Source organism: Mus pahari, chromosome 15 (assembly GCF_900095145.1).
Source record: "Mus pahari chromosome 15, PAHARI_EIJ_v1.1, whole genome shotgun sequence".
Taxonomy (NCBI): Eukaryota; Metazoa; Chordata; class Mammalia; order Rodentia; family Muridae; genus Mus; species Mus pahari.
This window is the reverse complement of record NC_034604.1, coordinates 68,370,288-68,383,629: the sequence shown is the minus strand read 5'-3', so window position 1 is coordinate 68,383,629 and position 13,342 is coordinate 68,370,288. Positions and strand designations below refer to the sequence as shown.

Here is a 13,342-nt window from a genome sequence, read left to right as displayed (position 1 = left end):
TCAATGGTTCTCAAAGATTTTGGTCTCCAGATACATCTTTACACACTGCAACAATCAGATGCTCTGAAAGGACTGTTTTCATGTAGATTACACACATTGGTATTTACCATGGTTTAACTTAAAACCAAGAGAGATTAAGACATAAGAATATAGAAGGCTCATTCTTTATACTGTCACCCATCAAGTAGCCTCTGGACAGAATTCACAGTCTGTAACGAGAGACAAAGACTCCAAAGAACAGGGGGTCATGCCAGCATGGGCTGCTCAGCACTGAGCTGAAGTGCTGGTGACTGCGCCCGCTCCACGGACTGCTCGGATTCTTCTCCCAAGGACTACCCCTGGGGTTTCTACCTCTGTTAACTTACTTCCTGAGTGAGATGACATATTTGGCCAGACAGAAGATTCAAAAGTTCTCTGAAAGAACAACAACAGCATACTTTCTGTGGTTCTGTCCAGAATGCAAGTTAGAGTTTTCTCACTAATAGTTGCTAAGGTGATTATCAGAGCCAAGGAAATCGCCTCTGTGACACTAACAGGATCAATAATTTTAAAAACATGGTTATAGTTAAAAGTAACCACAACTTATCTGCTATCACTTTCTATATTCAGGCTCTGTTATACATGATTAAGTTGTCTGAATGGTACCGTGGTGTTTTAAAAAGCCGTCCAAAACTCCTCTATCAACCCACTCACTGAGGTAAGTTGTGAAAGCCTCACATAGAGACACACGCACATGCGTGCACACACACACATGCCAGCCATACCAGCCACAAAGCACTAGCTGCTCTTCCTCCACCTCCACGGCCCCCAGGGTGCACCCTGCAGAGGACAAGAGCACCGTTTTTTGTATCATTTTCCCTTAAGCAGCCAGGGCAGTTTCCTCATTATCTAAAACTCGATGGAAGGGTTTCCCCGTGAGGTGTTTAGACTAACACGGTTGGACTTAAGTACTAACACTAATATTTTTGTAACTTGCCATGTTCTTTTTACGTTGTTACTCAACTGACTTGTGAATTATACAGTGTAATGAGTATAAACATTTTCTTAATAAACTGAGAAACTTCTACGCAGACCCTGAGTGTTCTATGTGTTAGGGCAAGAAGGAAAACATAAGCTTATTTTTAAGCACTTATTAAAACTCTGCTAATCTGGTCTCCAATCTGGTGCAGAAAGCACACACCTGGGACCCAGAGCTGTGGAGACCCTCTCCTCCTCCTTTCCCAGCTTTGCAAGCAAGCCGTCGGAGTGAGTCCAGGACACAGAAGTCTGTGGCTCCTGCCAAGGATACTTAACCAGTTAAAGTCTGAGGAATTACAAAAAGAGAAATGTCCCCATTCCCTTGTTAACAGGTTTGCTCTACTCATTGTCCCCGCGTGTGAGACGTGTGGGGAGGAGCACACCAGTGTGCCCACGGAGGTCAGGGGACTGTTTTGTGGACCTGCTTTTCTCCTTCCACTTTTACTAGGTGCTGGGGGATTGAACTCACGTCCTCAGGCTTGTGCAAAAGACTCGTTACCTGCTGAGCCACACTGCAGGCCCATTACTGTGCTCTCAAATTACCTATTGGATTCTTGGCACAGGATTCAGCTCCAGTGACTCCTGCTCTGTTAGTTCTGGGCAAAGGCAGCAAGACTGGCAGAGAGGGTGTGGGTGCAGCCTCATGTGTTAGGTAGAGAGCTGCAGGGACAGGCACAACGAGCGTTCCCTGGGGATTCTAGGGAGCGGGGGCTCAGGACTTACTGAAAAGTTTATGGATGAAGAAACCTGCTAAGTCAGGAAGAACTGAGAGGTTCAACAGAGAATTCAAATGTGTATCACAAAATGGGTTCTACCACTACAATCATACTCCTGATTGGCAAGGATCATTAAATATGACCACTTCCTCTTAGAAATGCCAATGTTGTACTCTGATTAATGGAAGAAACTATTAGGAGGACTTTAAAACTCCATAAATTCAACATGTTTTGTGGAATAAATAATTACACAGCACAAATTCATGATTCAGTAATACTGTCTAAGGATAAAGCTGGTGCAGATGAACCCAACTCAAGCTCCCGCCAGCACCTTGCAAGGCAGGCACTCTTTACACATCCTTGGACAGCTTTTCTGTTGTGTGGAATTGGTTTGGGAGGTGTTCTTGTTTGGTTGGTTCAACTACTAGGATTCCTGACTATCAATAGTCACCACTTGGGGTTCATCTTCTTCAGCTCCTTCACTGAAGACATGGACAGGCTTGGAGAAGTTCAGTTACTCGAGGGTCTGACAGCACAGAGGAATCGGTGACTAGGGCAGAGCAGCTACTCACATAATCTGGGAGAGGGACATCGCTGGAGCTCAGGGAACCTCTCAAGGACTGCGTGGCTTGCTCCAGAACCTTGTTGTGTTTTTTAGACAGCAAAGAAAACAAACTGAAAAACATAAGGAAAAGCCAAATTACACCAAGAAACCCAGTCCTCCTTCTCTAGGCCTAAAATGGACTAACAGCCCTACAGCACAGCAATTATTCTGAAATCTCTGTGACGGCAACGTCAGGAGCAAAGCAGGTTTATTAAGGAGGCTGTTGCAAAAGCAACCAGCTAGGCAGTGACTGAGCACTGCCAGAAGCATATCGAAAATCCTTCTCATGCCTATGTTAACAGTAGATAGTAGATCAATAACATTAATGTACTTAGCAAAATAGAGTAAGGGGGATAGTTAAATAAGAAGGGCCTTACTGAAAAGTTTCACAGGCTAAAGTTAGATCTTAAACACGGGAAAATTCTCAAAAGATCAGTACAGTGAAAAAACAGAACAGAGATGAGAAAATCCGGGACAGGGAGTGGACTAGCAGATGGCAGACTTGGTGTAAGCCGCTCTAGATGCTTAGGTAGGTAGATCTTCGTGGCTTACTCTTCAAGGAAGTATGTTGCTCAGTCTAGTTCTCCAATGTTACAGGACCACAGGTAAGCAAGAAGACACTTCTCAAGAAAGGTGATTTTATTTTTTAATTAATTAACTAATTTGGAGCAAGGGTGATTTTAAGGATATATTTTCTCTCTCTCTCTCTCTCTCTCTCTCTCTCTCTCTCTCTCTCNCACACACACACACACACACACACACACACACACACACATAAAACTAACTTCTGGTCATGACAGGTTAATTGGTAACAGATGAACTTCCCTGTAGTAATCAAGTAAAACATAGAAGAGACATATAAAATGACTGTTTTAGGCAAATCTGAAATATAAGATTAGGATTCCTAAAGTGAGACAAACATGAACAGTCAGCAATGGTGAGGTTCTCTCTAAGGAATGGTCTAACCTCGACTACGGTTCAGAAAAGTAGGACAGAAGAAGCAGGGCACACTGACGCGCTGGGAAGACAGAATTGAGAATTTGGGAAAGCCATCACCTAAACTTGAAGAGCTCTACATGAGAGGGAAGAAACTGCAAGAAAGGTCTAGAAATCTGAGTGTCTGGACAAGTACTGACCTGTACCCGTGAGCGCAAGAGCCATAACACTTACAGAGAACTGCGGAGGAACTACACAACGAACAGATTTATATAAGTGAAACTTGTAGTAGAGTGAGAACTACAGATGATCCGGGGGCCAGCGGATAAAAATCCCTGTCCCAGGTGGCAGGTGAGGTCTTGAATGGTCATGCTAGGAATAGTTCAGAATATGGATTATATGACCTAAGAGGCATCTTAATAAAGACATGTGAATGATTTTCAAAGAATAAAGGTGATTAAAATTAAACATAAGTGTTAGATGCTCCAACTGAATGACAGTGCTTTTTTTCTCTTTACTTTTTTTTTTTTTTTATAAAAAGACTAGATAAATGTCAAGACCCAACTATGAGCTATTTAAAAGAAACACTTACAAATCTAAAAACAGATAGGAGTTTATAACTCTAAGAAAGTTGGGTGGCCATATTAGCTGCAGACAGAGAAGACTGAATGATAAGAGTATTACTATTAAAGAGAAAGATTTTATAGTAATGAATGACATTAAGAAGACATGATTCAAAATGTGTATGTCTAGTACTGGGGCCACAAGAGAATATTTTATGCATACACAAATATGCGCTAATAGTAAATGTGTGTAGTCATATACCCTAACAGTAAACCTACTGTCTCTAGTGAACAGAAACTCCCCGGTTAGAGGAAAGCTTGGAACGAAGGCATTCTGATGCTATACTTTCCATTGTAACTTGAGGGATGATCTGTAGTATTTTTTAAATGCTAAAACTATGGTTTTATTATTCCTTAGTGATGATCTTGTAAATAGAATGTTGATTTGAAAATCAATTTTGGAAAGGCCTTTATTATTTTAGATGGATCAAGCGGGATAACTCAAGAAGCTGAGACCAATAAACATTCATTCTAGATGAGGACTTTGTCATCTATCTTTTTTCATTTTTGTTTTTGGCAACACTGGGGATTGACCTAAGGGTCCACACAGACTGGACACATGCTCCACTACTAAGCTAGTCTTAAAGCGCTTTTCACTTTTAGATTTCCTTCTCCTCTGTTCTTCTCCATGGTTTGAGTACTTGGCATTAAACCCAGAGACTTATGCATGCTAGGCAATCATTCTACCACAGGACTGCACTCCCAGCCTTCAATTTTAACTAACATTCTTGGCTCTTTGATGTGGTTCTTGACCTTGCAAGGCAATCACACCACTGACTGACCCATCTTTCCAGCCCAGGCTTGTTGAGACTAAAAGAAGTGCAGTGGTCAATTCTAGCACAGGACAAGCATGGCACAGCTCAGAGGCATAAACTGGACACCCCCAAAGGGAACAACAATGGAGAGGCCTTAGAGGAGCTTGGTGTAAGAGGAGGGTTCAAGAGGAAGAAAGCATGGCCTGTTGTTGAAGTTGCAGCTCTGGAATGCAGGGCTGCTCTCTCAGCTTAAAAACCAGGGGATGTCCGAATTCGCATCCCCTTCGCTCTGTGGAAAATCACTTGGAATGGTTTCCTTTGGAAAGGACAGGCCAGTTTGTTTGTTTACTTTACAAGAGAATACTAGCAATCTGTTCCCCTTGTTACAAGACCAAACAAGGGAATGAGCTGCAGTCCCAACAGAAGGTGCTTCCGTTGAGCATGAGGGAAGGTCTACTGATGAAGGGTATGGAGTCCTGAAGCACACACATTTCCCCAAGAAGCTGTGCTTATGCTTTCCAGCTTTAAGAAAGTTTGTGCAAGAATAGATAACGTGAGTTCTCTTCCAGTTCTTTCATGAATGAGACACAGAATTCACACTCACTCAAAGTTGTTATTCTCTTATGACTTAACAGGCTCCCCCCACACTAGAGCTACTGCTTGCAAAATCTTGTGTGTGCTTTTTTTAACATTCTAATTTTGGCTTTCATTTAGCATTTTTAAGGCAAAATGACCTAAATTTATAGGAGAATGACTTGCAAATTGCAGAGTGAGAAAAGTAACTTCTGCTTAAGCTCTGCATGCCAAGTGCTCAGCCCCGGCTTGGTGCTAGTTAAAGGAATGGAGATGCAGGATGGCTAGACGCACAGGAAAAGCTGATCACAAAGGGAATCCAAGCTGATCCTTGGGTGACTGGTATTCAGTCAGAGGGGCATAACACCAAAAGTACTCTTTTAAAGCTAGAGAAAGATTAGCTTTTCTTTAAGTACAACAATATCCATCATAAACTGGCCATTCGGTGAGAAACTGCAAATGACTAAAACACAGGTCTTCTCTCTCATACATGTGAGCGCGCATGAGACACACACACACACACACACACACACACACACACGTACGTACGTACGTACGTACGCATGTTCTTCTGGTAACACTGGATGAGTACAGAGGGGATTACTAATGCTCTTTGGGTGAAGGGGCTGGAACACTATGCACTTAAAAAGAGGTCTTATAAGAAGGAATATACCATCCTGAGAAAACCAGAGCCTCTGCCAAGAGACAGCACTGCACAGGATAGGCAGTATGTAATAAAAACTGTTCGGTCAGTCCAAACTGGGATGTGCTGAGAAGATCCCAATGGCTGCAGCTGAGGTGCACAGATGGCAGGAGAGGCGACCAGAATGAAGACAGTCTGAACACAGACTGTGAAGGGACGCTCATGGCACATCCAAAACCCTGGGCTTTGTTCTAGGCAGTTGAGGAGCTACTGCAGAATGCTCAGAGACATGGTTCCCGCCCAAGGAGGTCAAGTCCAAGGGGTAAGTTTTGAAAGCAGAGACCTCTGCCAGAATGCTCTAGGGGCGCAGCGGCGGAAGGTTAGGTACATTCCACAGAGGAAATCAGGCTTGGCTGTAGCCTTCAAGTGAGGAGCTGGCTAACTGGGAAGTAAATGGGGATAAAGATATCTGAAAGGCTGAAACGGAATACAGAAGGTATACTGAGAGGCCATGCAGCTTACAGAGCGAGACTGGAGAAAATCGATGGGGTGAGATGGGGCAAGAGAGGAAGCCAGTGAGGGCAGCAGCAAGGGAGAACAGGAAAGGGTGATGTCTGACTGCTGCCTTAACTAACAACTAAGAGCTGGTCTCACAAGCCAGGCGGCAGGATGGCAAACAAAGAAATCCGAGTGAAGGCGGAGAAGCCAGCAATGGGGCAGAGGCAGCAGAGCCCATCGTGGAAAGTGCTGGGTCTCTTATTATTGAACACAGAGCTTGGATCTCACCCTGAGACCCAGAGATGTCCATGCCAGCAGGACTATAGTAAGAGACAGAAGTGAAGAACTGTGTCTGGCAGTGAGTGAGCAGCAGCTCTCCCTTATGCGTCTCCTTCCCCTTTATGGTGTCCACAGTGTCCCCACCGTGAAATCCCAGGATACAGAATGAAAACCTGAAAACCACTGACTGACCAAGGAAGAATCATTAACCTCTGTCACTTTGGAAAGATTCCTTTCCCCTGGAGGGAAAAGACAAGAGAACAGAAGCAGAAATGGCCAACCCTAAGGGAACATTCAACTTCTTAAGAGGGAGACTGGAGTGGAAGCTGACAGGAGCCATGTGGAAGGCAAAGACAACACAGAAACTAAAAGAAAAGAGTCCAGGTAATTGGGGCTTTCTAGAGACCCCTGGCTGTTGAACAGTTATGAACAGGGAGACTTGGGAGGACAAAGCAATTAGCAAGGGCAGCAGCCTTGAGAGGTGCAGTGTGGGCCCTGTACCAGCACTACCCATCACAGAGTCGGAAAGGTGGCCTGACTGTGACCCATATCCCCTCCCTCCATTTTAAAGGGATGACACCTGGAAGCAAGGGTAGGTCAAGTCATCTCCCTAGGCACACAGCAGTGAGCCATGAGAGTCAGGAGTCAAGCAAGGGCACATTGGTTCCTGAACCTGTATGCCTAACAATTCTGCCAGGATGCCTCCCCCCAACATACCCAGCCCCTCAGGCAAGCTGCTCAGGAAGACCACTGGAGACAGAAACAACCAGATGGTAGTGTTCAAAAGACAGTGAGGGGACTTGGTGTGGGGAGAGGTGGGCACAACCTACACCAGGAGCAATTACAGAAGTAGAGGCGATCACCCACTGACAGTGTGTGAACCCTGTGTAAGCAGTGACAGGACAGAGCTCTGAGAACAACTAGGAGGAAAACCACAAGCAAGCAAAGGCAGCTGCTCGCTCTACTTCATCATTGCAGGGAAGTGGAAGGGTGTCAAATGGGTAAGAAACGCAACCAAGACCGTGGACTTGCTCTAAGGAAGAAACCAATGGCAGCCTTCCCACTTATAGCGGGAACAAGAGGCAGGAGCTGGGTGGCAGAGGTCTATGTATGCCCTAAGGCGTAGCTCCCGACCCGTCTGGAAGAACCGCCTCCCTCCCCGCCTCTGACAAACATCCCTCCTCTGCTCACGGGGCACTCAAATCTGCACCTATGGCCGACCTCGCTTTCAAACAGCTTATTAACACAAGAATTTTAAAAACATAACCATGCACATAACCCATCAGAATAGTCACCGATCTAACAGTGCTGTTTCTCCAGAAAGCTCCAGGGGCCTTTCACAGCTGGGCTCCTTCTGCACCGTACCCAGCTTCCATCTAGCAACTATGGACACATGCTTTTGCCTCTCCTAGACTCTCACACAAACAGACCAGACCATATGCCCTAAGTCTGCCTTTCTCACTCAGCACAGTGCTTTTCAAATCTGTCCATGGTTTGAGCACCCACAATTCATCCTGTTGTAATGCCCAACAGTCTCCTATATGGACAGACCTCAAGTTTCCTATTCCCTAGTTGCGTCCAGGGTCGAGCTATTCTTTTGCTGAATACGTATTGCCCTGTCTCTTGAGTAGAGTCCTGCAGGGGTTGCTCGACTGCCTGGCCCTTTCTAACTCTGCTGAGCCACCAGTTCCCTCATGTCATGTGGTATTTCAGTCTTCTTAGTTTTGGTATTCTGGGCGCTGAAGAGCATTTTCCCTGTAGTCAGCTATACAACCTTCTGCCCCATAAAAACTGAGTTGCTTTTCTTTTTAAGTTATAAGAGCTTTGTTTCTTTATATGCTTTGGGTATAAGCCCTTTATCAGATACACAGTATATAAATATACATACATATACATACACATATGTACATGCACATTATACACACACACACACACACACACAAACACACACATACACATGCACGTGTATATCTTTATAAGAATTTTTTCCCTCGAGATAGGGTCTCATTACGTAACCCTGGCTATCCTGGAACTTTGTAGATCAGGCTGACATGGAACTCTGAGAGACCTGCCTGCCTCTGCTCTCAAACACTGGAATACACTACCACAACTAACTTAATTTTAAAATTTGATTAAGTATGATGAATTTGCTAAACTCTAAAAAGAATGGTTTTTACTTTTTATGTCTTGTCTTTAAACAACTAAGAAACAGACAAACAAACAAACTGTAACCCGCGCCCCCCCCCCCAACCCAAAGCTTTTCTCCTTTGGCTTCTCCTGTAAGCTTTGCATTTCTACCTCTTGTGTTTAGGTCTATGATCTATTTGCACTGCTGTGTGTGCTTGAAGCAAGGGTCAAAGCCTGTCTGTTCTGCAAGGTAGAAGAATACAGACAGTTAATTGCTTCAGCACTGCAAGACTATCACTTCTCCAAGAACTACCTTCTGGCCCTGGCTGAAAAGCATTGACTACATATGCGCCAGTCTATCCCTGAGCTCCAGCCCACTGCTCTGTGAGCCCCCTGTACACTAACACCACACTGTCCTGACTCTGGCTCTACAGTAAACCTGGAAGCAGGCAGGGGAGTCCTCTAAGTTCTGCTTTCTTTGTCAAAATGACTTTGGATTATTTTGGCTTCTTTGTTATTTGCATGGAAATCTTATCATTAATCACTGGTACTGGTAAACAATGAATAAACTCTGACTAACACCATACTACACGTGTTCATGACTTCAGGGTCATGAACCGTGACCAAAGCTCTCAATTTCCAAGAGATAGATGATCACCCTGCTTAGGTCTGCCATTTAACAATAGCTTACACTACCCCCACCCCCATGCCCTGCTCAGTTGACCAGGTGGGCTGCTAACTCGTCAGGTAATGACCTCATTGAACCTGTAGTACACTTTTTGTAGATTCAATAGGCTTTTAAAAATGTGTTTTTTTTTTTAATTTCATGCTTATGAGTGGCTTGCCTGTCTGTGTGTTAAGTGCACCTGTCCATGTGGAGTCGTGGATCCCAGAACTGGAGTTATAGCCAGTTGTGAGCTGCCGTGTGGGTCCCAAGAGTGACACCTGCATCTTCTGTGAAGGCAGCCAGGGTTTCTCACCTCCGAGCCATCACTCCAGTCCCTCATTAGAATTTTTAAAACACACCAATGCCAAGAGCACAGGACTTAATAGAATTAAAAATACAGGTTCACATTTAAAATTCATAGTTTGAATTTTAAAATTTCTTTCTCTTGACAGTACACCGACTAGGAGGATACTGAATCAATGTGAGAACAGATTTCTTTTTTAAAGAGTATCTAGTGGATGGAACACAGGGTCCCCAATGGAGGAGCTAGAGAAAGTACCCAAGGAGCTGAAGGGGGATGCAGCCCTGTAGGTGGAACAACAATATGAACTAACCAGTACCCCCTGAGCTTGTGTATATGTAGCAGAAGATGGCCTAATCGGCCATCACTGGGAAGAGAGGCCCCTTGGTCTTGCAAACCTTATATGACCCAGCACAAGGGAAGGCCTGGGTCAAGTAGTGGGAGTGGGTAGTAAGGGGAGCAGGGGCGGGGGGGGGGATAGGGAACTTTCGGGATAGCATTTGAAATGTAAATAAAGAAAATAATTTTAAAAAATGAAAAAAAATTAAGAAAAAAAAAGTGAGACTAAAAAATAAATAAATAAATAAAGGGTATCTAGGAATGAACTCTACAAAAAGATGGGTCTCATCAAGGCACGTGCCTCCCACCTCACATGGCCCTTCGTGGCCTCTCCTTCCTTTTCCCAAATAGTCCCACTCTATTTTCATGCCTTTCTCTCTTTCAAATCTAGAGTCTGCATCTGGTTTGTTTTAACATTCAGATCTCCAATTACATCTGCTTTCTTGCAAGTGACATGAATTGGTCAGCACCCTTAGCCATCAGAGCAATGCAAACTCAAATGAGATAAGAAATAGGTGATATTCTACCCCAGTCCAACCAGCATGACTGTCATCAGGAAGAGAAATAAATGCTGGCAAAGCTTCCGGGGAGGGACCCGGAGGGATGACAAGGCAGCTGTGCTGTGGCCACTCTGAACAGTCCTGTAATACCCAGGCGTGCAGGCATCCCTATGGCGTGCTGACTTCCAGCCTTTGGCTATATGCTCAGGTGTGATGCAGCTGGATGATAACCTGGCAGTTCTAGGTGTAGTTTTTCAGGCACTTCCACACTGACTTCTACAGTGGGTGAAGTAACCTTCATGGCTGCCAACAGACCACATGGAATGTACACCTTGGGAATGTGCTAAGATCTGGGTTGATGGCAACTGTGTCTCCTACTGGGAGAAGCCTTTTATGATTATGGTGACTTTGCTTCTGCTCTCTCTCCTGAATGATTCACTCTTAGACCGTAAGTTTAGAGAGTATTTTGGAAAAAGCAAGGCATGGAAGGTAGTTGGGTAGAAGCTTCAAGAAGATCACATCCCCTGTGGGTATGCCATATTTGAGATGCCCACCTGTTAGGCAAGCAGAGTTCAAGGAGACAGCCGATGAGTCTGGGTTTAAGGCAGGTTCATACATGTGGGAGGCAGAGGCAGGCGGATTTCTGAGTTCGAGGCTAGCCTGGTCTACCAAGTGAGTTCCAGGACAGCCAGAGCTATACAGAGAAACCCTGTCTTGAAAAACCAAAAAAAAAAAAAGAAAAAAAGAAAAAAAGAAATAGGTGGTCATTAAGAGAAATGGATGACTGTATACTCTAGAACTCAGGCAATTAGGTAGGGGGTGCAGGCCCCAAACACAAGCCTGACCGAACATTCGTATGCTAACCATCCATCAGATCTTCCATCCCCACACCTGGCCGTCCTGTAGTTGGCAGAAGCAAAGAGATGCTTTACTCTTTAACAAACAGTGGACCAGAGAGACTGCTGTGTGCATGTGTGCGTGTGCACGAGCCACTTGAAAAGATCTCTGCCTCATGATCTCAGAGAACCCACCATCCGCCTAGGATCAGGGAAACTGAACATTAAGATGAATGGATCTACAGAACCAATCTCAGAAAGCCCAGCCAGGGTACCCTAAGATGCATCAGCCGGTCAGCACCCCAAGTGTACCAAACTTCCAACCGGTTCTTTCAGGCTTCTGTCTAAAATAGAAAATCTTTGCCAACGATTCCCAGAGAGCACCACTGATCTGACAGGGAAGAAATGCTGTGGAGAGTTTACTCAGCTGGTGAGGGACAATGCCTGTAAGGAGGCGGCATACAGAGAACACCTGAGAGCGAAACTGAACTCTTAGGAGCCGGAAAGATGGTATCAGAAATGATGAGTTTAATAGCAGGGTTAGAAATAAATTTGAGAACAACAACAAAAAGCTAAAGATATAGAAAATGCAGCAGAAAAATAATACCTAAGAACTGGTCCACACAAGCTAACTAAGCATTTTGTGTTTATGAACAGAAAAACGGACATTATTATTTTTTATTTTTTTTAAAAACGGACATTATTAAATGACTATTTTATGGAAAGTCCTCAGGACAGAAAGCAGAAAGCAGCAATTTCCACGATGAAAGTCAAACAAACAAACAAACAAAAAGCTGGGTGATGGTGGCGCACGCCTTTAATCCCAGCACTTGGGAGGCAGAGGCGGGCGGATTTCTGAGTTCAAGGCCAGCCTGGTCTACAAAGTGAGTTCCAGGACAGCCAGGGCTATACAGAGAAACCCTGTCTCAAAAAACAAAAAACAAAACAAAACAAAAAAGTCAAAACAAATAAAACCTCCACTTCATAGCACAGGGCCACAATCTCAAAACTGTCAGAAACTAAAAACTGGGTAGCAAAGAGGCAACTGGGCTTTTGTTTTATGAGACTAGGTCTCACTACATAGCTTTGCTGGCCTCAACACTTACAGCAGTCCTCCTGCCTCTGCCTCCCAAGTGCTGGGATTATATATGCACTCCACACCGAGTCCAACTTCTACCTCATCATATTTCAGTGAAGTACCCTCACTTCTTCCCAGCCTATCTCCCACAGAATACCCACAAAACGCAAAGCAAGCTTAGGGCAGCCTTGGCTCCTTTTTCAAGGTGGGAAATCTGTCTCTATGTGTTTAGGAAGGAGAACTGGATGTGAGATACCAAGCATAACTCTTTGTCTTATGAAAACATAAAACATAACATATGTTGTGTTTTATGTTTTCAAAAATAAGATACTCAGACAGCAAGATGGCTCACTGGGTACAGGTAACTGTCACTAAGGCTAGCTACTGAGGTTAACCTGCAGACAGACAGACAGACAGACAGACAGACACACACACACACACACACACACACACACACACACACACACACACACACACACACACATAGTGTGTGTAGAGCACAGGCACCACCAGTGTTTTCTGTTAGCACAGAGTTGAGGTAAAGCTGCTCTATGTAAATTGTTTAAGAAAGTGAACACCCTGTTCTATGTGGCTGGTCCAGAGAGGATGACAGGCCCAGCACTAAGAGACTGCACTGCCAGACCGGCTGTTCAGAGATGACAACTCTCCTGTGTCCAGAAGCCTTTGCTGCTGCTTCTCAGGAAAGCTGACAAGACAAGGTTCTGACATGGTTTGCAAAGACAATCAGATGAAACCAAAAGTAAGAGAGAGGGCTGAGGGAGGGAGGGAGGGAGGGAGAAAGGGAGGGAGAGAGAGGGGGAGGGAGGGAGAAATGGAGAGAGAGAGGGAG

The 13,342-nt window shown here is 44.6% G+C and overlaps 1 protein-coding gene across 2 annotated transcripts in view; it reads right to left on the bottom strand.

Moving 5' to 3' along the window:
* Nucleotides 1-13,342, bottom strand: part of Dym (dymeclin) — a 265,401-nt gene that overhangs the window by 86,415 nt on the left and 165,644 nt on the right. For both annotated transcript variants that reach the window (XM_029546929.1, XM_021214259.2), the window contains one exon: nucleotides 2,306-2,408. In XM_029546929.1, coding sequence (XP_029402789.1) covers nucleotides 2,306-2,408 — 103 coding nt within the window. The remainder of the gene's footprint in view (nucleotides 1-2,305; nucleotides 2,409-13,342) is intronic.